Source organism: Desmodus rotundus, chromosome 2 (genome assembly GCF_022682495.2).
Source record: "Desmodus rotundus isolate HL8 chromosome 2, HLdesRot8A.1, whole genome shotgun sequence".
NCBI classification, from domain to species: domain Eukaryota; kingdom Metazoa; phylum Chordata; class Mammalia; order Chiroptera; family Phyllostomidae; genus Desmodus; species Desmodus rotundus.
In genome coordinates, this window is record NC_071388.1 from 185,134,792 (window position 1) to 185,161,210 (window position 26,419).

Below are 26,419 nucleotides of genomic sequence, written 5' to 3' on the forward strand. Positions count from 1 at the left end.
TTTCTAGAACCCAGTATCTGGCTGCAGTGGGGGTGGCAAAGGGAGTCTAGATGCCTGGAATGGCTGACTGTAGCTTACGTCATCCTCCAAAGGGACCCCTGCAGGAAAAGCAGATCTGGGGAGAATTAATTCTTACCTGTAAGGAAGATGTGGAGCCAGCCCCATAGGTAATTCATGCCCATCTCCTGCTCCAACTTCTACTGAATAAAAATCACACTCCTAATCCTCCCCTCACTTGCTGCTAAGAGGCACATCACAAGCAGGCGACAAGCAAGAGAGATCAGAGGCAACATGGCCTAGCTTAGTGGTCATGCTTGTGGCCTTCCAGTCAGTCTGCCCGGGGTTGAGTCTGGGCCCTGCTACTTCCTGTGTGACCTTGATCAACTTACTTAATCTTTCTTTCTTTCGGTTTTCTCGTCTGCAGACCAGGGATGATGATAGGACCTTGCAGTGCCTTTGTGAGAAACAAGCGCACTGACATGGAGAAAATGCTTAGGATGGAGCCTGGCCTGCTGTAGCTCAGGAAAGAGCCGCTGCGCCTGGCAGCCTTTGAATCTGTAATTCTAAATTCAGCTTTCAAGGTTTGCTCCTGAGCTCATCATGTAGAGTAGTAGCAGTCTCCCCAACACTTACAGTTCTGCTTCTGAATTTCAGAGTAAGAGAATTGCAGTGGCGGGTTTCACTCGGGTATTAATGAAATCATGGTATGAAAGCCCTTCCTGACACGCACACACACACACGCACACACACGCACAAAGGTGAACATATGTAAGACCTGTTGACTGTGGTCCTTGCTTTAGTGAAGAGGGATTCTGATGATCTAATACCATAGGTAGGTTACATCAAAACCCACCTCTTGCCCAGGTGTTACAAATTAATGGCAGAGGAATGGGGGCAGGTAGAGGTGTAGCAGCTATGTGATACCTGAAGTCCTTTGGATAAGACATAGGAATACCTTATCCAAAAATTATATGCATGACTCTAAAAATAAATATAATCTAAATTGATCAGGGGAAACAGCCCTCGTGAACAGTGTGTTTTTCTCCTAAAATATCCTGTCTCCAGGCAGTGACCTGGGGCAGAGGCAGGCAAAACCGTCTTTAGAATTCAGGAACCTACACTCTGGAACCTGTTGGCCCTCCAAGTCTGACCTTAAACTTGAACTGTTGTCTTGTACATGATAATTCAATAAAATGTTCAGTGTTTAGATATTAAAATTCTAGGACTAATGTTGAGAGAGAGAGGGAACTTCAGTGGCCTAAAAAGTTATGGTGATTTCTTCCCTTGGTTACCATTCTCTTTAAATAAAATCTCTCCTGGGGTTAAAAAGACCATGGGGTAATTATATGCAGGTATCACTCAATGGATTTCATGACTTTTTTGCAGCCACTCACAGCAGTTCTGGCTTTCTAAGATTTCTTCTGTATATATGCTCTCATATTACCCTTTTTAGCTGTCTTCAGCACCCACTTTAAAAATCTCACTCCCCCTCATAAAGAAAATTATTTTAGCAGGACCATTTTTAAGGAATACCTCCCACCGTCTGAGAGAATGAAACGCCTATCCTAAGGGCCATTTTCCAGATAACATCTGCTACCGGGTTGTCTAGGATCCTGTCCTCCTTGCACATGAAGTTTGTTAATAATTGAATTCTTGTTTGTGGTCATTGTTGCAAAACATGAAAGAAGGAATTAAATATGGACGATCAAAATTCTGAAACAGCCTCAAACTGTCTCAGAAATGTCTTCTGAGCACTCAGTCATGCTCATTCCTCTTTCATTTTCTTTGCAAACATTTCCTTGGCATTAACAGAGGCCAAAGGCATCGGCCGATAAACCTCTTCCCACTCCAGTTCTTCGCAAAGAGCAGGAGTCTGGTCCTCATGACGCCATGGGAGACGTGAGTGATAAAAGTGGGATTTCTTTCCGAAATCATCTCTGTGACATAGGCCATCCAATGATCATTATATTTTACGATTCTGTGAAATCTGCAGAAATCATAGCTCTGTAGGACACAGTGAAGAGGGCTCTGCTAAACCCAGCCAACCACATTCATGCCTGGGTGAAGGGGGAAGGCCTGGTAACTGGAAATCTGACACTGGAGGAATTTCCAAACACAGACTGCAAGCATCTCTGGCCACATAGCCCAGGGGACTCAAGCACCTACAAGTACATTCTTTTGTGCTGATCATTTCTTTAGCTTCGCCAGATTTGTCAGAGAATCAGAGAAGAAGGCACCAGCATCAGCTCCGCACTAAGTCATCTAGACGTGGCGCACCCGACAGCAGTGCGGTCTCACCAGGTGTGGACTCTCTGCCAACGGGAGCAAGGACCTCTCTTAGCACCGGCCATTTCACATCCTGTTACTTCCTTTTATTTCAACCCCAAATTCGGCCACAGTCAATTATTAACACAAAGGGAAACCCATGAAGGCTACCTTGGAAGTTAAATTGTCTTTGTTTTGGCAGCTATTAGCATGCATAGTATTTTACAGAGATTGAGAGGAACAAGGTTCTGTCCAACTAAGGAATGTGGTGGGAGATATTCCTCAAAAATGGTCCTGATAAAAGAATTTTCTTTATGAGGGGAAGCTTTTTCTTATGGCTTTCACACTTTTCACTGCATATTTTATTTTTACCCCTGCTAAACTATGGCTCCAACTTAGTTGTTTTTCCCATTATTCACCTTCACCTCTCCTTCCTCCTGAAGGGAGCTCACTGCATGAATGAAGCCGTGGTTCTTAAACGCAGGCTTGATGCACACAGGTGAATCGTGATCAGCTCTTTATTGCAAAGATTTGTCACTGATCCTTGAAGAGAAAGGGTTGAAAATCATTTCTTTTAATACGTTATAGCAAATTCAAGTTTACTCCCTCCATGGTGTTGCCTCCACTCACTTGAATCTCCTTGTGGGTTTTTTTTTGAGTGGGAGTTTTTTGTCAGTTACAACAGGAGGCACAGAACTTTAAATAACCCAGCCTCTGACTCTCTTGCACATGTATGGTTTGTGTGAAAGTCATCCATCACATGTATTTGGTGGAGCAAAGGTTGGGAAGCTCTGCAATAGACAGGAAGTGGACATTACCTCTACCTCTGATTGGTGTTTATCAGTCCTCAAGGTACTTGAAACTGTGGTGATTGTACCTGGCTTTCACCTTTGACATTGTCTCCCTAAGATCTTCTGTTTGAGACCATGTGTACTGTATTTTTAAATGCATATATTAAGATGTCCCTAGATTGTTATGTTATGACAGAAACAGAAAATTTCTTTCCTGGACCATAATAGAAACAGTCCTTAAATGATTCTTAAATAAATATATTTAACCTGCACCACTTAGTCATGTTAACCTCATTGATATGTCAAAGCAATTAAATTCAAGTCCAGGCTGTATTAAGCACCTACTATGTTTCACATACTAAGTAAGACAACAGAGATTAGACAGTATATTTTTGTTCTTGGCAAACAAGACATATACCAGATCTGTCCAGAAGGTATCCAGCCACGTAATACGAAAAATGGAGATATTTCTTGAAGAAGATACAACACACATTGTACATAGGACAATGACACGTCAGTCCCCTTCAAAGTAGGTACCTTGGGACCTCACACAGTTCTCCCAATTGCCATCAGCTGCTCCATTGTACTTTTCTGAATCTCATCAACGGTCTTGAAATCTCTTCCCTTTCAAAGGAGATTTTAGTTTGGGAAAAGCCAGAAGTCACAGGGTGCCAAATTTGGACTGTAGGAAAGCTGAGTCACCTGGGTGATTTGATGTTTCACCAAACAGCTCTGCATGAGACGTGATGCATGAGCAGGTGTGTTGTTGTGATGAAGCTGCCAATCAGCAGTTGCTCATACCTGTGAGGCTTTCTGAATCATCCAAATAGTTTCCATGGAGGAATGTTCAAGCTTAATGTAAAATGCGATGCCGATTCATTACTCTACTCACTCAGCCATTTTAAATGCGATGGCCACACAGTACACATGCTCACTCCATGGCATCTGCCACCTGCACTGACTAGCACAGTGAACTGTCACTGTTCACATGTGCACATTCCAGTCCACACTCCTTGGCTGCCAGGTTACATCGATGTCGTGCAAACCATTCTCATTATGTTAACAGTGGCTGGCCTTTTCCTGGACAGATCTCATATAGTAATCTGTGCCCTGATAGTGTTTACAGTCAGTCTGCATTGCACTCAATCCAACCCTTTTTTTTTTTTTTTTGGCCCACACCCCCCTCTCCATCCCTTCTTTTCTAAAAATTAGAGAGTACTCTTACCTCATCCATCGTAGTCTCTGAATTTCAATGAGAGTCCACTTTCTCCTTTTATTCCTCTAACTGCCTACCAACTTCCAGCCCTACATCTGACCCTCTATGGTTATTGGGTCTGTTTGTGAGTTTTCTCTTTACTTTAAAATCCCTTGAGTAAATTCAATATACATTTATGTAGCACCTGTGAGGTGCAAAGCTCCGTGCTAAGCTCTGAGGGAGGCCACTAGATATTTGAAGCTCAGTCCCTTCCTTCAAGATGCTTACACTCCATGCAGTCGATAAACTAGCCACCAGACGGGGCGAAAGACAGATGGGGTGAGAATGACTGACTGTAGTGAGTGCAGAAGAAAGAGATTTTCTGTGCAATTGGTGGGGGAGAGGGGAAATGCAGGGGTAGATGGGACCATTCAAAATTGCTCGTGCCCCTTCATCTATTCCAGTAAGTATAGTGAGCATAGCCCCCTCACTCCTAGCTAAAGGTTTTTCAGTGACTCTTCATCCAGTACTGAGCCCTTTCCCATATTTCCCAGGATTGTCTTAGCAAATGTAGGAGCATGCCTTCCATCCTTCCATAGAATGAAGACCTTTGGTATCCAGGGGCTGGCTGGCGGACCTGCTTAGCCTCTGATTTTCAGCTCCTTTTTTTGTTTAATGAAAAATAGTGACATACTGAAATTGCAAAAAGAGGAAAGCCTCATATAAAGAAAGTGATCCTTATTGTTTCTTCACATATCAGTGTCATATAGCTTTCTCACGTTTAGACCTAAAGGTTAACATTCATTATTTCATGCACCTATGAGATTGGAAACTGCATGTCTGAGATAGTTCCTATGAGTTTTCCAAGCAAAATCTGAATGCTTTGGCTTCAAAAATGAGCCTTGTCAAAACTACAATAAAAGAAAAATAAACAGTGAAAAAAAAGTGAAATTTTAAAAATATAGATATTTTCATGACAGCTTCCTCAAGGAGTTATATTAAAGAAAGCAAATAGAGGCTTGTTTCTCTTTCCTTAAGTAAATATAGTTTCTGGGTGAGATTTTCAATGGGAAATTGTTTTTAAGAAAAACAATAACACATACAAATGAAAATCATGAGGTCACATGAGAAATGAGGGGTCTTGAAGTTCTGATACATCTTCTGTTTGGATCCTTGTTTGCAACAGAACCTCCAGAGGAGGCGGCCTGGGTTTGTCAGGGCAGACTCAAGACATGCAGCATCGGTCACTGGGATAAGCATTTCTTGGGCCCCAGAGTAGACTGGTTTCCATGCATCCCTACCATTACGAAATTTCACCCAAATAAAGACACTTTGATTAGGGAAACTCAAGATTAACAAAGCTAAAGTTTCAGCTCCCTCTTCCTCCTTTTTCCTATCAAGTTCTGTAGTTAATGAGGAGGGCTTTTTTTTTTTCCATTTAAAACTCATTCTTTTAAGAGTGTGTGTGTTTGTGTGTGTGGGTACAGTATTCAAAAGCACTTAGATGTTCTGGGAAAAGTCTGTAGAAAATGCTTCATTTTGAGCAAAGTTATAAACAACAGTAACTCCCCCTCCGCAATCAAAGAAAGAAAAATTCTTCTAGCACTCTTTGAACCTTAAACAGTGTTTTTATAAGCCAGCTCATTGTTTTTCTTCTTCCTAAAATATTAAAAACGATAACTGTTTTGATGAGTTCTACAGAGCGAGACAATTTGCATGATTTCATTGCTTGACAAAGAACAGCTACCTTACGGTTCTGCCACATGCAAGCAAGCTCCCAGACGTGAAAGCTCCCCTCAGAGGGAGCAACGTGGAACGACAAAACGGTCCTGAGTTCGGCCCCAGCTGCCCAGGGGAGCCCTCCTGGTCCTAGCCCTGAGAGGTGGTGGAGTCGCAGGGGTGGGGTGTGGGGGAAGAGATAGGACTCTGCCCACGTGCACTGTCCTGGTGGCTCTAAGGGTGGCTTCTGCCCCATCACCACTTGATCTGGGTTTTCTCTCTCTCTCTAAAAAAAAAAAAAAAAAAAAAAGGCGTGCCTGTCTTTTATAATGTTCTGTTTTAAAAGAGAGAAACCTCCAGGGAAAGAACAGGACCCTAAAAGTCCAAGGCCTGGAATTCCTCCTTTCTCTCTCTCCATTTTAAACAGGAAACATCCAGGCTAAGAGGGTCCGGAGGGAGCACTGGCTGTGTGTTCATTTTAAAGCAGATAATGTTTGTGTGTTGCAAATGTCAGTGATTTATCCCAAGGGCTTAAAACGACTGCAGAAAAACCACATGTTTCACTTCACACAGAGAAATATCTCCAGTAGATTTTGAGAGAAAGCACAGGTTAAGGATTTTTTTTTCTTCTTCTTAAGCATTTCGGAAATCTCTAACATGAACCAAAGGAAATAGAATTGAGTGCGGGGGAGGTGGCGGGGGGGGGCTTCAAATATTTTATGGTAAAAGATATAATGATGCTGGAAGCTTCCTAAATCAAAAATAAAATTCGAAGGGAAAGGGAAGATGAAATCCCGATCCTTAATTTCCCCTGGCTGGAGCGACAGATTATGCATTTGTGCTCGATTTGTCATGGGCAATTTAAAATAGAGCAAAGCACACTGCACTGAATAATAGCAGTTGAGGCTATAATAACTTGTACATAAACAATTTAATTTTTTTTATCTGAAAACTCTCACTGACTAAATTACCCCAAGCTCGAGGACCTATCTTTCATTATTACACATAGCCAAATTAAGACATAAAGAAGTAGAGAGCGAATTCTATTGTTCATCTTTATAAATGTGCTCACATGCTGCTTTCCACATGCTTGGAGCTTGGAGCTTGTCAAACCTTCATCGATTTGGGGAACTTACAGAGCTGCTTCAACATCAAACTCTGCAGATTACAGGGTGATTTTGACCCTCATTGGCGGTGTCTGATTAACCACAGACACTCTGTCCTTACAGCCTTGTCATTTCTTTCAAGTGTTCTCCCAGTGCGTATTCTGACATTGGAGAGCTTTGCACTAATTACGATTGTTGCTGTTTTCCTTTAAGAAAATAATAAAAGGAGGGGAGGAGTAAAAAGCAGGAAGGATCTGGGGGTGGGGGTGGGGGTGTGTATGTGCACAGAAGGTTTATGGGATTTTAAGAGCTGCAAATAGAACTCATCTGTTTCACCCCAGGCGAGATAAGATGCAGTCATCTGCACATGGTTTAGAGACCTATTGCTTCTGTTATGGCAAACGGATCAGAAGATGCTTGTTGTCTTAGCAGAAAGATCTAGACAGGGTCGCTCTCTGTTAGTGTTTATTCTTGCCCTGGACCTTTCTGTGTGCCTACTGGTTATACCGTGTAACGTGCAGCTGGTTTGGCTTTTCCCACTCTGCCGCTGGCCTGGGCGTGCCTCTTGACTTTGCGGGGGAATTGCTTTAGATGGAAGTTCTAGGTGAATAACTCCCAGCTCTGGGTGAGGACTTTTTCTAGGAACTGTAGAGAGGGGAGGGCACACTAATCCACACAGGGACGTGACAGACAGAAGACAAAAGAATTAGTTAGACCAAGACTGTGACCCATGTCAAGAGCCCCAACAGACCTAGGCGAGAAGGGAGTGTAATCCATGGGAACTTGATGGCTCTGAATAATCTATACATTTCTACTTTTATATGCTGGACCATCTTCAGAGAGGCAGAGAAGGGAAGGGGTGGAATGATCATAGCCTTGAGAGAGTCAGACTCTGCCTTGTTGAGGAAACTAGTTTGGCTACTGTAATAAAGGCGAGCGTAAGCGGGCATGCACAACACAGAAGCCTATTTCCCTCTCATGTACCAGGCTGAGTGTAAGCAGTCCTGGCTGATAGGGTGGTGCCGTGGTGGCAAGGACACTGGCTCTTGCCTTCTGCTACTCTGCCTTCCTCAGCATGTGGCTTTCTCCCTGTGGTCTAAAGTGGCCACTCTGATGGCCAACAGGAAGGAGAGGAGGGAAGAAGAAGGTTCCCTCTCTTCTTTTTAAGGGCACACGTCACTTCTGTTCATATCCCATTGGCCGCACTGACCCGCTCCCCTAAAACTGGGGAGAAGTGCTGGAACCTCTGGGTGGTGGCATTTGGAGGGTTGGTACACACGCATGTACAAAGCTTCCATTCAGGCTATTCTTCACTGCTGCTTGGCTTGACAGAAGACAGGAATGCGGTCTTCAGCTGTGCTGCCGGCTTAGTGGCTATTGACCTGCGTCTGTTCTTCTCTTTGCAGGGGAGGACCAGCCGATCCTGTAGACTATCTGACAGCAGTGCCTCGAGGGCTCTACAAGGAGAGGGAGCTTCCATATTACCCAGGGGCTCACCCTGTGCATCCTCCCAAAGGGGGCTATCCCCGCCCCCCGGATCTGAGGGCCACAGATCTCCGGTATCCCCAGTACTACCCACCTCCTCCGGCCCCCCAGTACAAAGGACCCTTCCGACAAGACGTTCCGCCTTCGCCCACTCAGCACCACCGAGTGCCAGGCTATCAAGAAATGGGCAGACCAGGGCCCCGAGGTGGCAGCCCAGACCAGTACCCCTACCGAACCCCGGATCCCCGGCAAAAGAACCCCATGACCGCAGCCGTGTAGCTGGACACCACCAAGCTCAGCACAGCACAGGAAGGAGGACATCTAACATCACCTTCCCTTAAGGCCTTCTTCCTGTTAAGACTCTCATTGGTACAGATTAGGTTGGGTTTTTTTCCTGAGTTTGTAACACCTGACTGCTAATTAGAGGGAAAAGGAAGGGACAGGAGTTTGGAGGAGACACATCAGGAGAAAGAGGATGGATGGGGCCTTAAGAAGAACACTGTCTGATATTGGAAGTACTTTTGGAATGGTTAAATTCAGTGAGAGTGGCATTTGAACAGGCAAATAGCAAAGGAGATGTACTTCGCGGTGCCTCCCGGGCCAGAGCACCTGCGAGCATGCCCGGCCCACAGAATTGGCAGTGTGGAGGCAGCTCTGCCCTGGATCGTCATTCATTCAGAAGCTGACCGTCACCTACCCTATTGTTAAGTCTGAAGAGTGGCTGCAAATATGGGCATCTTAAGTGAGTGACTTTTTCAATGAGAAAAAAACAGCAAGCACAACTTGTGATCCCCTTGAAATGTTTTATACCCAGAGGAAGACTGCAATTGTTTATTTGTAGAATTTCTCAGGTTCCTTGTACCATTCATTTGGTATAAGTGTTTCACGTTCCCTCACTTTTTATATAAAAGTAAGATGCAAATGCAGTATTAGTGTCCTGGGAGAACGTGCAAAGCTAGTCAGAACTTCCAGAAGGAATATATTCCAAGGACCAGGGTGATCAGGTGAAGAGGGCTGAACTCCCCCCAAGGTCCTCAGCTTCCTCCCTCCCATGCCCCCGGCACCATAGCATGGGGGCAGGTGGTCTCGGTGTTCCCCACGTCTCCTGCCCATAATCATCATAGCTGAGGCCTCTGCTCTCAGCCCCCCACTTCAGGGCTACAGGACTAAAATGTACTTGAGAGAAAGAGGGCCCACTGACCAGGCCACACAGGAAGCAATGCCCTGGAGGTGCCAACTCCAGACTCAGTGCCAAACAGTGCTATCTGTACCCCAGGGAACGGGAGGGGCTGACTATGACCTTTGGAGATCGATTACCAGCAAGTAGTAGATGGTGGTGACTGACCGGTGTGTGTGTGTGTGTGTGTGTGTGTGTGTGTGTGAGTGTGAGAGAGAGAGAGAGAGAGAGAGAGAGAGAAAGTTTGTGATTGCCAGTAATGAGAATGAAAGATAAAAATGTTTTCTGGAAAGTTTGATGAGCAAGGGAATAATAAAGGAAAAAAGAAAACAGGAGGTACAGGAAGGGAGAAGGCACAGAAACCTAGGTCATTCTGTATCTGCTATATTTCATTAACAAAGTCAGGGCAAGGGCAAGGCCGGGGTGTCCAACCAGGGAATGAAAGTGTATGGTTTTGAAAAGCTGAAACCCCACCCTCTAAATCCCATCACAATTTCTTTTGAGCTTTGCAGCTATTTTTCTATATGTTTCAACAGAATATCTAAAACTTATAGCCTGACCCAATGAGAATGCAGGCCAAAGACTGAGAAACAGTAAAACCTGGGAACAGCAGTTTGCATTTTTCAGCGACTCAACACACTTTAAGCCTTTTCACGTTCCTTCTTTATCCCCCCTCCAAATAAAAACGTCTTGAGTTCAATTTAGAGGTATTTTGGCCAACATTAGAATACCTCTGACTGATAGGATTTAATAAATCATAGTTATGATTAAATATATAGAGGTCCATCTAGCCCGGTTTAGTCTTATTTTTCTGAATTTAAAATACAGTTCTGTTACCCAGAATGATGCAGCTGCTGGTTTTAGACTTAAACAGTGTTATTTCCTGGACTTGAAGAGGTATCATTTTCTCAGCTACAACATGCTTGTGGCCCTCTTGAAAAGGGACTGTCAAGTTGTCATCTCTCTGAGGCCAGGCACCTTCAGGTTGTTTACAGTTTGTGCAAAGAAGCTGAGGACCCCAGCCCTGCTCACCTAGAGGTGAGGTGCAGGTGAGCTGTGGCACTTCTGGGCCAACACGCCGAAAGCTGCCTTCCCCTCCATCAAAATAAAAAAAGAAGAAAATGGCCCTGTGGGGACATCTAACTTGTTTTGAAGCATTGAGAGTCAGTTCTTCATGATGGCCCAGAGTTTAACCAAATGTCTTGGACATAATCAAGCCAGAAGGCTGCTTCTGGATTAAGGCCAAGGCTTACTGGGGAGTGGCCTTTGTAGGAAGAACTCCCCTGTTTTCACCACATTGCGGCCTTGTAAGCACAGTGCCTCCTGCAGGCAGGCTCAGGGTAGGCTGCTCCAAGTGTGGGTTCGTGTTGTGTGCACAGCACAGCAGCTGCTAATTCTGAGGGGTAGCCAGTGATGAGAAGGTACTATTAAAGAGGACCACAAAACGATTATAGCAGTTTTCTCTTTTGCCTGAAGCGTCACACATGCCCCATTGACCTCGCCCAAAAGAACCTACCACTATGTGTGTATGACAGATTCCATAGAGGAGAGCAGTGATTAAGAACAGCTTGAATATAAGCTTTATAAATGCCTTTGTACCAATGCTCCCATAGTCACCACCCAGAAGTTGCAGGACTGTCTCCAGAATTTAAGAGAATAGGTTGTTTAGAGTATTTAAAAGACCAGGCTATAATCAGTAGGTACCCCGTAGCAGGAAATAGTTCCAGGTTTATTTATGGCCTTGGAAAAACTCAATCAGGTATCTCCAGGTAGCTCAGAACCCTCCCAGGAGTAGGTGCACAGGGAGCCGAAGTCCACTGACATACACCGCCTGCCTCATGACGCGACCGCAGGGTCATCGAAGCCTTGCAATGATGTTTCGGCCGAAGTCACTAGATATTTTAAAGGGCTCTGTTTTGGTCCCTTCTTATAGGAATAGAGAGGTGAAAGGGAGAACGCCACTGAAAACTTTTAATTGCAGAACTTACTCCTCTGCAAGGGAGGGAAACACAGTATCTCATTAGCTAGTTGTGCCCCTGGGCTGTGGTGGTATCACTCTTGGTACAGTAATTGCTCCTCCACTACATCCGTTCAGTGGATGAAAGACAAGCTCCAAGATAAGAGCATTTACTTATATCACAGTTGAGTAAAAAAATTAGAAAAATATTATTCTTAGATTTTTTTTTTTTAGGTCTGTATGCATTCACCCCCCTAAGACAGCCCAGAGCAAAGATCTTGTCATTGAGAGCTTGGTAAGACCCACAGAACCCCGGTCACCCAGCAGAGCTACCTGTGCAACTGCCTGATAGAGGAGATTTGAGGCTTCACTGTAGCCTTATTTTTGCCACCAACTAAGTAAAATTAAAACATGACTCATCATCCCTTCCAAAGATTCGTGATCTTCTCTCACGTAACCTATTTTCTGACAGAAATCTACCTGGCGGCTTGTGGAGTCATCACAAGTTGGTGTGCATAGAGATCAAGCCTTTGAGAGTGTTTATTCTCCTAACCTGTAACCACCACATCTGTTCTCTTTGGAGAAGCATCTCAGCACTTCAGGGGAAGAGCGAGTCTGGAGAGTGTGGTGTGGAGAGGAATGTGTGTCTGTAAAACTCCCATCAGCATTAAACTCCGAAATCCACAGTGATCGACCTTCAAATTGGTGCTAAACCAGGCAGGCACCCTACTGCTTTCTGAGCCCACGAGCAACAGAAAGTCCCGATTTAGTACAATTAGGCAGGAGGGAGTCGGGTTCAGAAACAGCCCGCAGTAGCATTTCTCGGCACTCCTAGTTCACACTGACTTAAGCAGGGGTGGTGCAGCCGTGAGAGCACAAAGAGGGCTCTTCCTAAGATACCCCTACAAAGTCGCCTGTCTGATAAAAAGCAGAGTAAAAGTTAGGTACCTAACACAAGCTTAGAATGTCACACGCAGCAACGACTTGTACGTGAAACCCTTTCTCCCTCCTGTCCTTAAGTAGTAATAGGATCGCACAGCCTGACTGGGCTTAACTACCAAGCGGAGTAGAGAGTGAACTCGCCCCAGACGGGCTCCCACCTCGGCCCCTGAGCGTGCTCTGTGGCACCCATGCTGACTGCAGTGCTGTTTACTCCTGGGACACAGAAACACAACCTGCTGTTGATACAGTCACTTTTTCTAGTGTTTTCCTGTGCTTATGTGATACCAAGTCTGTTCCTGAGTTCTGAATATAAATTATGTGAATCACATTTTGGCATATGGGGGTAGAGAATAAATTCTTTACAGACTTTTTAAGATGATTCCATTTGTACTACAGAAAACATTTTGGATGTTATATATGAATATACAAATTTTTCTTGGTTTATTTTGCATTAAAATAAAGCTTTATTCAGTTAGTAAGATGTCGGAGTCTTGATTTTCACCCGCCACCGGTTTGTTTCAGGATTTGATGAATGAATGGGTTGGCGTGGTCCTGCTAACCCTTGAACAGCAACGTCATGGGACAGAGGACACAATGAATAAGGATCTGTCCCATGCTGGGCTCCCTGAGAAATAGACTTGAAACAAAGAAGAGCAAGCAGGGTGTTTATTTGGGGGTGCTCTTGGGCTCGGTACCTGCAGCAGGCCGGGGCAGGAAGTGGGATGGGGTAGAGGCAGAAGGTGGGCTGCAGTCACTCTCGACTTAGGCCTCATCCAACGCTACAGGGAAATTTGAATCCTCAGTGGCCCTGCAGAAGTGTCCCCAGTTGGGATGAGGGAGCTAGGCCTCTATCCCACTGTGTTGGCCAGTGGATATGGGCTACCGCTGGAAGGAGGTGAGACCCAGGACTGGGCAGTGCCCTTCAGGTGAGGCAATCCCCAAAGAGGACCGGCAGCTGGAGGCCGTCCTTGGGAGGTACTCGCAGCGGTGGGTAGAACAGTTTTTTACTGCTGAAGTGAGACCTGGGGAGTGCATCGAAGTATCCACGACAACATCCAGCACTGTTGAATTCTCTCTCGTGCTGGAAACACTCTTACCTTGTCTGTAGAAACATGAGTCCGGGTTGATTTCCTTGAGACCATCCCTTTATCAGCTTATTCTCAGACCTCCCCACACTCTTGCAACTTCACCCGCAGCCTAGGTTTCAGCTACCATCTCTGGACTTATCTGCTCAGCATCGCTGACTCGGCTCTGTCTCTGAGCACCTGGGTTTCCGCTTTCCTCCTGGACATCCCCACCTGGACTTTCTGCAGGCCCTCTGAACTCAACAGGCCCACATGCATAGCATAAGTTTGTAAAGAAACCTGTGTCTCATGACTCTGTCCCAGCCAATGGTACCATGTTCATGGCTACAAGCCAGACCTGGACATTATCCTTGCCTTCCCATTTCTAACTCTGCCCCTGCCTCCCAGCCCATCCCCACCCTCACATGGCTGTGACGGAAGGCCAGCCATGGCACCCTGCGACTCCATCCATCCAGTGTGTCCCTGCTTCCTGAAAGCCCAGTGTGCGTGGCTTCTCACTTAGCTTCTTCAGTAATCTTTACATGACTCCCACCTCTGACCGCGCTTCCTCCCAGCCCATCTCTGTACTGTACAGACCTACCACATGCTTTGGTAAATAAAATCTTATTGGAACACGTACACACCCATTCATTTATGTGCTGTCTACAGATCTTATGCTATGATAACAACCTCTGCTCGGCACTGCCAGAGGAATTGTTGGAAACGGAGGTCTGAGCACATTACTCTTCTAGAGGCAGCGTAGTCTTGCTGAAAGAACACTGGCTTTGAGAAGGGCACACCTGGACCTAAAACAAGGCTCGGCCACTGATCACTTGCAGAATTTGGGGTAAAATACTTATCTCTCTAGGCCTCTGGTTCAGCATTTGTGAAAGGCACTATAACTTATATGGAACCTTTTTGAAAATGTACTCACATCACAAAAACAAATACAGGAGTTCTAGAGCCGGGTGTCCATTTCTCTTCCCACCCCCACGTACAGCGATGTCCCATCGGTAGCTTGAAAGAGAGCATCCCTTGTGTTGGAAGCAGTTACAACACAGAAATTGGCATTCTGTACAAATCAGGGCATCTTTTGTCCCTCTGGAGAGCCTGGTTGTTAAACATTTACCAGCACACCACCATATATAACATATACAGTGTGTCCAACAGTCAAGGAAAATTAATCCCTGCCCCTCTACTCTCTCTCTCTCTCTTCCCTCTCTCTATGTACCCCCGCCACACACACATACACACATGTACACACTCCTTAAAACTTTTCTGGCTGTCCCTACTACTCACAATGTAAAGTCTAAAACCCAAACAAAGCCCTTCAAATTCAGTGCACTGTGCCTCTCCCTCCTCAGGTCTTCCTGCCTCTAGTTTTGCATCTTTTGCTCCTGTTATTTGAAATGACTTGTTTCTTCGTGCCAGGCGTGCATTTCACAGCTCCACACGTGACAACACGCAGTAAGCATAGCTGCCCTGCTCAAATGCTCTGTGTCCCTTGGTTCCTCAGTCATCCTGCAGGTCCCAAGTAAAGCGGCTCTTTCCCCGTGAAGACTTGAAGGCAGAAACTAAAGACTGGCTCCCTCATACCCATCTACCCTCTTACTGCAAGAGTTAATACAGGCCAGAGGCACTAAAGCTGGAGACCACGTTTCCCAGAGTTCTTGTAGCCTGAGCTCCAGCTTCCACCAATCAGACCGAGCACGCTGGAGGATGGGACTGAGGCCCAGGCCTGCTTCTGCTGGCACACGCAGTAACAGAGGTGTTTGGTTTGACCACAGCAGTGCCCAGTCTGGCTTCCTGGGGACCCAGAGCCAGCGTGAGCGTGGTGTTAGCACAAATCACAGCCGAGGCGATGGGATTCTGTTGCTGGCAGCTGGGGCATTGCTTTTGGAGGCCCTGACCTTCTGGTCCTCGAAGTGTACCAACTCCCTCAGTGAGCCAGTCCTTTATGTTGTTCTGAGATTTATTCCTGGAAGCCCTGCCTAGAGCCTGCTCCTCCAGCCCCTCCAACAGTTTTGCAAACACCTAACCCCCCCACATCAAATCCCTCTCCATACACTAGCTGGAAGGGACTCGGTTATCTGCAACTGAACCGACCAAGACACCTTCCACAGCCCTCCTCCCGAGGCCGACTTGGTAATTCCATCCTGTATGTTACCAAGCTACTTTCTGCAGGTCCTCAATAAAACTTTTATTACCTCGATTACAGTGATTAGTTTCCATGTCTGTGTGGCCTTCTAAGGAGTATCAGATTTGCAGCACATTGCCTGGCTCTGCCTCTGTGCTTGAGACATGTTTGCTGAATTCATTTGAATGAAGAAATGAGGTGTGAGGACTCTTTTTCTGAATTGCTGCACTGCTGACGTTCCATCTCACAGCTCAAACCATAAATCTCAGAGTCCCGTTGTTAAAGATCGCCTGGTATTATTCTTGAGGTGAATGGTGTCAGCTCACGTGGGCAGGCCAGATTCCCATTTAAAACACAAAGCAGGCTAGCAGCTTGTAAATGCAGTGGGTAATGCATTATTGAGAGAGTAAGAGAGACTTAAGAGAAAATGTATCACTTACAACCTACTAAGATGGAAATACTTTTAGTGACAGATGATTACTGTTATTATTGTATAATTCCTCGGGTTTTAGGCCAGTGCTTTGCAATCCCTCGCATTACTTGTTCCTTTCCACAACTGTAGGTGGTGAGTTGGATTGCTCCCTGACTATCCATAAGGAAACCGAGTCCCACGTATGGTGATACTGAGATAAAGATTTAATGAACACTACTTAGACATATCCAAAGAAACTAGAGATTACCTTGTACGTGTCTTGACAACTGAGATTTCTTTTTTAGTGGCCATGTTTATTCTTGCAAATTATTGTTTACAATACATGCCGACTGTTTCAGGATCACAGTAATTTTTCATTCTCCTCTAGTCAAAGAACATCAATTTCGTACTTAATTTTATGGCTGAAGAAACTGAGGCATGAAGAAGCCAACCTGGTAATCCAGGGCCACAAAGGGGAAGAAAAGGCTGAACGTCCTTTATGCATTTGTATTTTTTGAGAACCTACTATGTTCCTGGCACACTGTGCTAGCTCCTGAGTGAGCTCCGCAATGTGGGTGGGCACCTCGCCAGCTTACCTTAGAAGTTCTACCCTCAGCATCTGGCCAATGTGCATTGTCCCTGTGCCTTCCTACCCACTGGACTCACAAAGGTCGCCGGTCGTGGCTAAAGGAGGAGAGATGCTTCAGCTGTCAACATTTAACATTCTACTTTCATCCTTTCAACTTGAACCTTTATTTGCCTGGTCATTACTGACCGTCCCCACACAATCCCAAATACCTAAGTTTGCTGCATAACCATAAATGTGCAACACCATGAAGATAATGTACCGGGACCCTAATGACACTTGTCTTGGTGCTTCTTCTGCCCAGTCCAGCTAATAAGAAGTATAAAAATAAAATGAGATTCAGTTATAGCCCAACAGATTCTTCCTGTTATTATGAAATGTTACAAAGGATCCCAAACGTGGAAGAGCCTTGGATTTTGTTCTCAAACACCTGAGAGTTGAGTAGGAATGAGAAACAGGTGTACAAAGAACCAAAATTCGGTGCTGAATGTGGTGAGTGCTTGGGGAGGCAGACGCTGCCGGGGAAACTTGCCGGTTGCCGTTGGGTGTAGACAGGATCCAAGTAGGTCTTAGGGAAGATGTGGCATCCGAAATCCCCTTAAAGAACGGGAAGAATGTAAACAGGCCGCACAAAGAAGCGTACTAGCTTTCCAGATAAAGAACAGAACACAAGCATCTGCACAGAAAACCTCTAAATACATAGGATATGGGGGTCAGGGGGTAGGGAGGGTTGTAGCTTAATAATAATAACAGCTAATATTAGTATTAAGTGCTTAGTAGGTGCCAGAGACTGGCCTAAATATTTTTCATAATTTATCCCACTTAATCCTCTAACTCTATGAAGAAACAGAGCCTTAAATGAACTAAGAAAATTGCTTTTGGAATTTCAGACCCAACAAGAATAAAAGATACTCAGGGACTCCAGGGACTTAGGTACTTGGGAGAATCGCTCACACAAATGGGTATTTAAATCAATCAAATAGGCCCAGATGAAAGCACAGTGTGAGTTACACTAGAGAAACTCTTCAAATTATGCGCCCTTACTAAAGAGGGGAGAGCTAATATTGACTATACAGGAGCAATGCTATTTGCTTTCTCTACATTCACCTCATTTTCTCTTCACATCAATTAAGGTGGGCATTATCCCCGTTTTGCAGATGAGAAAACTGAGGCTCTAAGGGAATAAGAACCAGCGATGGCTAGTAAAGGACAGCTCTGATCTTAGATTCAGCTCTGAGTCCACAGTGCTCCTCACTATAGCAATGAATAGGAGATTGACAGTAAATCTCAGTGCAATTTTTTTAATTCTTCATAGCTTACACTGTGATTACTATGTAGAGTGAGGGCAATGTTGAAGAAAATTTAGAACGTGTAAATGCAGATTTTGACATTTTAGACTCAAGAAACAGGCAGCCTTGTGTTAGTTCCACCATATATTAAATTATAATCTATGTAGACAGCAGTTTTGAAAGGTATCCAGGCAAATAAGTTGTCCTTCTGGCTGAAGTCAGACAGGTAGATGAAACTTAGATGACTTAATACCCCCAACTGTTCAAGGTAGAAGCAGACCAGGACCCCGAGTTGGAGAGAAGCTGCCAGAAAATTTATTAAGAGCAGTGAACTGCGGGGCCATAATTTCAACAGGTTATCTTGCTTCTCTGCCTAATTGTTTTCCAAGGTTTCTTGGCTCAGAACCGTTCCGCATTCTCACCGCCAGGGCAACGTGCGTGCTCCTCGCGATGTTTTCCAGCGTGCAGCCACCTCTGTCCTCCGGCCACGGCTGTATTTGTGCTCAGAGCTGTCGATTAGATTTAAGAGCCACCGCAACCCCAAAACACGCTGGCTCGCTGATCTTCAGAGAGAATGGTGGTGTCGCCCTTTGATTTATGGAGAGTGCAGCTTAAACCCAGCCCTGTTCTTTATTAAAGCAGCTTTTAGTCATATTATACCTTCCCCGTTCCGAGCTCCCAATAGCTCCACCACCTAGGAGTCAAAATCCCTCTGACACGCAGCATATGGGGTAATTAGAAAATGGAGCCTTTGCCTTGTACCCTCCCACCCACCACCCTGCCTCCCAACCCCCCCCAGGTGAGATGACAGGGTTGTGAAGGGGGTGATGGAGACCCAGGCAGAGCCCTGCTGTCCAGGTGGCCTTTCAATATCCGTTTTTCTCCTGACCCTCTCTCGACCTTCACAGTGTGACAGTGTTTGGCCTGGGGCTGTGCCTCTTCACGGTGATTTTTTCCACCCAGGCTTTAAAGGGGAAGCCTCACAGAGGTGGGGCCGCACTGCTTTGGGACCCATTTTCAAAGGCCCCTTGCCCTCTGGGCTCTGTTCTGCAAAATCAAGCAACAGGATGCGGCCCCCAGCAGGGAATGCAGTAGAGCGATGGGCATATGAGGATCTGCAGGCGAACCCACTACCCTATTTGTCGAGCGTGTGAAACCCAGCTTTGTCCCAGAACATGGGACTGAGCCTCTCATGATAGGTCACCCCACTCCCCCAACACACAAACCAGGCCTGCGCCGTGTAAGGCAGGGGTCGGGGGCAAACCTGAGGATTCCCGGCGGCAAGTGCCAGCATGCTGTGTTGAGAAGCAGTAAGGTCCTTCCCAGGGACCTGACATTCGGACACTTCATCCTTCCCTGGGACTTTCACTTATGACATCGCTGCTCTCTGTCACTGGGATCTTACACCATCCCCCTGCTCGAGCAAACTCGTCGGAGTGGCATTGATGAACAGAGTCATGTGGGGCCAAGGTTGAGTGGTGAAACTGGCACATGCACGCTCCCCACCCCCCAGTTCTCCGGGGGAGGATACGCCATCCTAGAGTCAGGCGCTGGGTGGGCAGGTGGGTCACCAGCGGCTCATGCACTGACAAGCTGGGCGACGCACCTAGTTACTGACCACCTCTTCGCCTGCGCTACCTGTCTCTAGAGTGGTACGGATCATGCCGACCCCACAGGACGGCGGGAAGAGCACACGAAACAATCCGCGTGAAGCACTTTTTCTATCAGTCAATGCACGCTCAACGTTTTGACCATATGAGCCCTGGTTTTTCACAAAGTATCTGACTTTGGGCAGTACTCCAATAGCACGCAATCACCGTGAAAAACACTTCCTTTCCAATTCTCTACTTCCTATAAGGAAAAAGACTCAGTCAGGTGCTAGTATGTCTTCAACACCCACCTACAGCCGGCTAGTCTCTTACTAACCCAGAGCAGGCCTCAGACTTCTGCAGGCTCCAGCTTCAATGTAATAACTTTGCTTTGCTTTCATTGAATTAATTGTGTAATTGTCTTCTGTTTAATACAAAATGATCTTGTCTCTTTTCCACTTATGGTAGTGAAGTAAGTTACCACTAAAATAAAAATATTTATGCAAATATTAAGTAAATAATGGTACAAATAGATACAGTAACAATCCCAGCATGGAAAAAGAAAATGAAGTTTAGACACACTGTGTGAGGCCAGTTGGAGGGCACCCCCAGGGCCTGTGAGGCTCGCAGAGGTTGGGTAACTTCCGGAGGACACACGCTATTGGCCTAGCCCTAAGACTCAGGGTGAGCTGTACGGGAATGAGCAGGTTGTTTTCCCCCAAGGGGATCCTCGACTGATCCCTACCCTCTCCATGCTCTTGGCTGGAGTTCTGCCTCCAGCCCATGGGTCTTTCTATCTTACTCACCCCCTCCCCTGCCAGCAGTGATGACTGTAGGAGCGTTTAACCGATTGTCTTGCTAGAGCCAGAGACAAACCAGACTGCACCCAAGTATTAAAAGCACCAAACAGAAGCTCTTCTTTTCCACAAACGTTGGAACTACACCTTTGTTAGAGCAGGCCTTAGTCTGTGCCTCTGTCATCACATGGCATCCTACCTATGTGTCTTTGTACTCAAATTTTTTTCTTATAAAGATGTCAAGCATTGGACCTAATCAACAAAACAAACAAGCAAGCAAAATATAACCAGAGACATTGAAATAAAGAACAAACTGACAGCAACCAGAGGGGAGGGAGGAGGGTGAAAACGGGGGAAAGAAGAGGAAGGGCTGTCAAGGAACATGTACAAAGGGCCCATGGACAAAGCCAAAGAGAGGAAGGATTGAGGGTGGGAGGTGGGGGTGGGCAGGGCAGGGGAAATTGGTGGCAGGAAAATAGAAACAACTGTACTTGAACAACAATAAAAAACGCAAAAAAGCAAGAGAAAAGAAAAGAGAAGAGAAGATAGAGTTTGGAGGTCCTGATATCATCACTGAGCTGCTATGTAGTTCCATTTTATTTTAAAATAATAAACCAGTGTTGTTTGGCATTTATGTTACTTGCAGCTGATTACATTCTTGGCTGACACTCCTATTAGCTCACTGGATCATCGAAGGAATTAAATGAGAAAATATATGTCTGTGGATGGAGAAAACAATGACAATCAGTTAATGTTCCCTGAAACAGAATTCTCAATAAATAATTGGTTTCGACATTTAACCATTCAAAGACAAAATAATTGAGTCAATGTTGTAATGGGCAGAGGAATGGCCTCCCAACGACATGCTCAGTGTAATCCCAGGAACCTATGACTACATTATGGTATTTAGGAAAATGGACTTTGAAGATGTGATTAAAGTTAAGTACCTTCAGATGTGGAGATTATTTGGGATTACCCAGGTGGGTTCAATTCAATCACATGAGTCCCTAAAGAAGAGAACCTTTCCCAACTGAGGTGAGAAAAGTTCTCCTTCTAGAAGGCTGCTCTAAAGTGTAAGAGTCTCTGCACAAGGACTGGAGAGAGGCCTCTAGGAGTGGCCAGCCAGGGAGGAATTGGAACCCTCCGCCCTGTGACATCATGGGACTGAATTCTGCCAACACCTGAGTGAGCAAAAAAACGGATTCTCCCGTAGAGCTGACGAAAAGGAACACAGCCTTCCAACACCTAGGTTTGAGCCTGGTAAGACTCATAGTGGATTTCTGGCCTACAGAACTGTAAGATAAATTTGCATTAAACCATCAAGTTTGTGATAATTTGTTATAGCAGCAATAGAAAACTAATACCAAAAATAATGGAATTTCCAGCAACATCCAGAGGGTTAGCTTCAAGGCTTTAGAAAAGAAGCTACAAGCTGCCTACTCAGGCCAGTGAGAAGCCCACCATGGTACGGAATCACAAAGACTTGGGATAGGAAGCCTTCTTGCCTGGTGGTGCGACTGACCTTGTGTTAATGCAGCATACAGGGCAACCCTGTTATACAATGCCAGAGACACCCCTCTGATAGCCCTGGGGGTGCCGTTCATACCGAATGTAATGTAAACAGTGCCCCCTAGAGTTGTGCGGTGCAATACCCCTGCTAGTGAGAAGGGTCGTGTGGGATCACAGTGAGAACAGGGGCTAGAGCTCAGCGAGCCGGAGATAAGCAGGGCGATGTCTGTGCAAGACCTAGCACAGGCAGCCGGTCTGAACAGCACTCGCTTGCAGGCCAGTGATTTTGGTATTTGACGAGTGCAAAATGCCACCTTGTAATGTCAAAAACTCCATTTAAAAAGAGAGCAAAAAGGAATGCTTTGGGATTTCCTCCTCTCCGCTCAGCCTCCACAGTCATGTGAGCTAGGTCAGCGTGGGCCTTGTGCGGCCCAGTGGCTCTCCGTCAGAGCTAATGAGGAGCACACCTTGTCAGGAAGCCAGTCAGGTTGAAACCTGAAGGTTAGGTTGAGGACAAAGTGGACTGTCAGGTTACAAGGGTCTGTATTTTGAATAAAACCGTGGCGAATGAACTATTGAAGAGCTCTAGAGCACCTGTCCATTTTCACCTTCCTCCTCGGAAAGGGGTAGCATCCTAACCAGAATTTAGAAATTCACAGGAGCCCACTCCCTGCAGGGGTACAGATTACAGGCCTCTCTTGTCAAACAGTTACGTCTGCTGACAACAAAACCAGCTATGTAAAGATGTGAGAAATGAAAATGCGGCACCAATTTTCCAGAACAAAATCTGCCTCTAAAAAGGTGTAACTTCATGCAAAATATGCTTTATCATTTGAATAACAAAATAAGATATGCAAAAAAAGAAAAGACTGCTCAAAGCGAGTCGGCATCCAGGTTACAGCAAGACAAGCAATACGATGAACATTTCTTAGGGTGTATTTAAACTGTTTCGTGGGAAAATAATGTGTTTTTTAAAGGAAGCTGAGATAATGCCAGAGTTTTGGCTTTAGCAACTTACAGATACATTGCCAGGCAGATTTTTCTGTTTCTTATGGATTCCTGGAGGTAATGGTGAAGGCTGCCATTAAAATTCATTAGGTGAAAAGTAAACTAATATTGCAACTGATGACATTCTCCTCGAAATTATTGGCCCTACTAGTGAGAAACCGCTTGTCTGCCAAACTCTGTCTATGGTCTCAGCTTCTCCCTAAACAGTTCTCTTGCGGTTTAATCTTAAGGAATTCTCATTCGATGTTAAATTTCTTCCATGCACCACGTATCACAGACGGCATTCCAGGAACTATCCTGAGATGCTTCTCAATTTTTAGAAAGAGGATGCTGAGGTTGCAGGGAAATTCTTACTTTCCAGGCTTCAAGGTTGGAAAAATGGCTTAAGGATGACAAGAAAAGATTTTATGTGTCCAGTTACTAAAGTCTGAAACAGAGATTCATTCAGCTGAAAAATACCCCAACGAGCTTCCCTGAGAGTCACTGAAGAGCCCTGGGCCAAGCCCTCGGGCTTCAAAGCAATTCAAGTAGAGGGGAAGCTCTGCCCCCACCTGCCTAGAAGTCCCCTCTACTTGAATCCTCAGAGCTGTTCCTTTGCTGTCAGACCCCCACCCCGACCCCACCATGCCTCTCATGCCTTAGACCAGAGGAGAACAGAAAGTGGCCAGACCTCACCTCACTGATGTAGTGACCTCGTGTTGTAGAAGATATGTTTGTGTTCCCTGCAGCCCAAAATTCATGTGCAGGGGCCCTAACACCCAGGGTGGTGGAATTTGGGGGTGAGGCTTGTGGGAGTTGATTGGATTAGATGAGGTCAGGAAGGCAGGCCCCTCATGATGGGATTAGTGTCCTTGTAAGAAAGGGAAGACAGACGGGAGCTTGCTTGCTCTCACATGCTCTCTCTGCCTTGTGAGGACACATCGAGAAGGCAGCCATCTGCAAGTCAGGAAGAGGGACCTCACTGGCAACCTAATCTGCCCGCACCTTGCCGTTGGACTTCCCAGCCTCCGGAACTGTCAGCAGTAAGTCTGTTGTTTAAGCCACTGGTCTGTGGCATTTTGTTACAGCAGCCTGAGCTGACCAAGACATCCCCTGATCCACAAAATGTGGCATAATCATTTCTTCTTGTGAACTACCCCATCCACGATAACTTCTTTGGAACACTTGTGCAGGGCGATCTGCAGCATGCACTTTGACGAGAAAAAAATTCCGTGGGTCAGACTTTTGCTCCCAAGCACAGAGCTGGCTCACACAGAGGCATCATCCAGCTTGGCGAGCTGCATACTAAGCTGCTTTCCTTGAGGAAAAGCCATTTCAAGCTGCCCTGAGAGAGCCAAGTGAGCCGGAGCACTTCCTATGTCCCCCAGTCCTGGCCGCACACAAGAGCTGCGGGCACAAACGTGCTGCAGAAAGACTCCTCTCCTCTTCTCTTCTCCCACAGGCCTCCTGGCTTCTCCCCTCCCCTCAGTGGCTGAAGGAAGTCACCTTAGCAGTTACCATGGATAGGCAAAGGCTGCACTTATCACTCACACAGGCCTGCCTTGGAATTCCTGTTCCACCACCAAGTAATTGTGTGACCTCGAGTGCATTATCTAGCCTCTCTGAGACAGTGTCTTCAAGTGTGAGATGAGGTAGTAACTGCTGCCTTGCAGGGTGTTTAAGAAGATGAATATGATACCTGTGTAAACAGACCTAGTGCAGCGCGGTTCCTTTCCACTACCCTTCCCTCCCTGCCTCACTCATAATGGATTAGCAGCTCCCAGAGGTGGAAGGTCATCTCCTCCCATGTTACCAACCCCCACTTTTCCCCAGGCTGTATCTGCATGGGTCCGAGCTGGAGGCTGTTTTCCATAAGTTCACGGCAGCCAGCCTCCCCTGAGGAAGAACCGAGTGTGCATGGGGGGTCTTTTCTTTCACAGGGGAACTGCAAGTCTCCGTGGACCTGGAGAGAAGGTGGCACAGACCTGTACTATATGCCAAAGGGGACAAGAGTGGGTGACACCAATTGATGATGACAACAACAACAACAAGAAAATTTTAAAAAACCTCATAAGCTTGGGTTTTTTCCTGTCTTCTGAAAATAGAAAGTCGAATATGGGTGAATCATTCCTGCAAATTAGAGCTTGAAGATAGTACTTTGCTTTCTCCTCACTGAGGCTGTTGAGGAGAAGTTTGGGCCCTTGGTGCCAACTTCATACTGGAAATGAACCTGACTTATAATCTATTCATAGCCCAGCTCTGAATCTCTTCCCCTCAGAATTTTCAGCAATAAAATAATAATAATAGTAGAACCAGGGAGGGAAGGATGAAGCAATTCAACACATTTCATTATCTTGGATTTTACACTTCTTGTTTGCTAGCTTGATAAGGGATGCTATAATCTTTTATGAGATCAACATCCTTTTTTATTGCACTAGATGGTAGGGGAATTGCCCCCAAATTAATAAAAACCATATGCTGGATTTTGATTAGAGATCATTTTGGAATAATGATTGATCCAGCTTGGGAATGACAGTAAGCTACCCCCTCCCCTTCTCTTTTTTAATCACATGCCTTTCAGAGGCCCTCTGGCCTCCTTCCCTCCCCCACCCTTGCCTTTATCTACAAAACCGGGGTAATGAAAAGGTCTTATAAATCTCTGCTGTATGTATTTGTTACCAAAAATTGCATTGTAATTTGAGTTGTCCATCCATCTAATGCCGACTCGGTTACTCTGGGTATGGTAATAACAGTGTTTCATGGTTTCGTCTGAATCTGCTGGGACTGCTGTTATATGTGATGAGATTGGTCCTCTGAGTGTGAGATACATGGCGTTGGCAGGGACCCATACCCCGAGCCCCTGGGGAAAGGGGAGAAATTCTCCCGCATGAAAAACAGACTTCCCTCGTTAGCGTACCCTATTCTCCCAGCAATGGAAAGCCTCCCAACTTGCTAGCCCCAGACCACCTCGGAGGTTATCCTCAATATTTGACAATGCTTTTTTCCAACAACATGAATAATTGAAACCTACCAACAGCCAAGATGGTTCATCTTTGAAAATACTTTCTTTTACTCCCTACTTTAGGGCTTCTCCAACTACAGGATATATATATAAAAAAAAAAAAAAAAAAAAAACTAAGAAACTTGTTAAAACTGATGGATCCTAGGCCTGTCTCTAAAGAAGCAGCTTTACTAGGTTTGGGGTTGGACTCAGAGATCTGCACTTTGGACATGTACAGAAGGTAATTCTGGTATAGATGGTCTACAGACCACCCTTGAAGAAACATTACCCTTATAGGTGCCTTCAAAATACCTCAGTCGTGTTTAATAGCATTGTCTTTGGAATAAAACCGCACTAGGTACAAATTCCAGTTTTGCCATCTACTATTTTCAATATAGGATCTTAGGCAAT

At 45.6% G+C, this 26,419-nt stretch overlaps 1 protein-coding gene across 2 annotated transcripts in view; it reads left to right on the top strand.

Moving 5' to 3' along the window:
• Window positions 1-13,116, top strand: part of PARD3B (par-3 family cell polarity regulator beta) — a 959,988-nt gene extending 946,872 nt beyond the window's left edge. For both annotated transcript variants that reach the window (XM_024564159.3, XM_053918986.1), the window contains one exon: window positions 8,483-13,116. In XM_024564159.3, coding sequence (XP_024419927.2) covers window positions 8,483-8,840 — 358 coding nt within the window. In that variant the 3' untranslated portion in view covers window positions 8,841-13,116. The remainder of the gene's footprint in view (window positions 1-8,482) is intronic.
• Window positions 13,117-26,419: the final 13,303 nt, after the last annotated feature.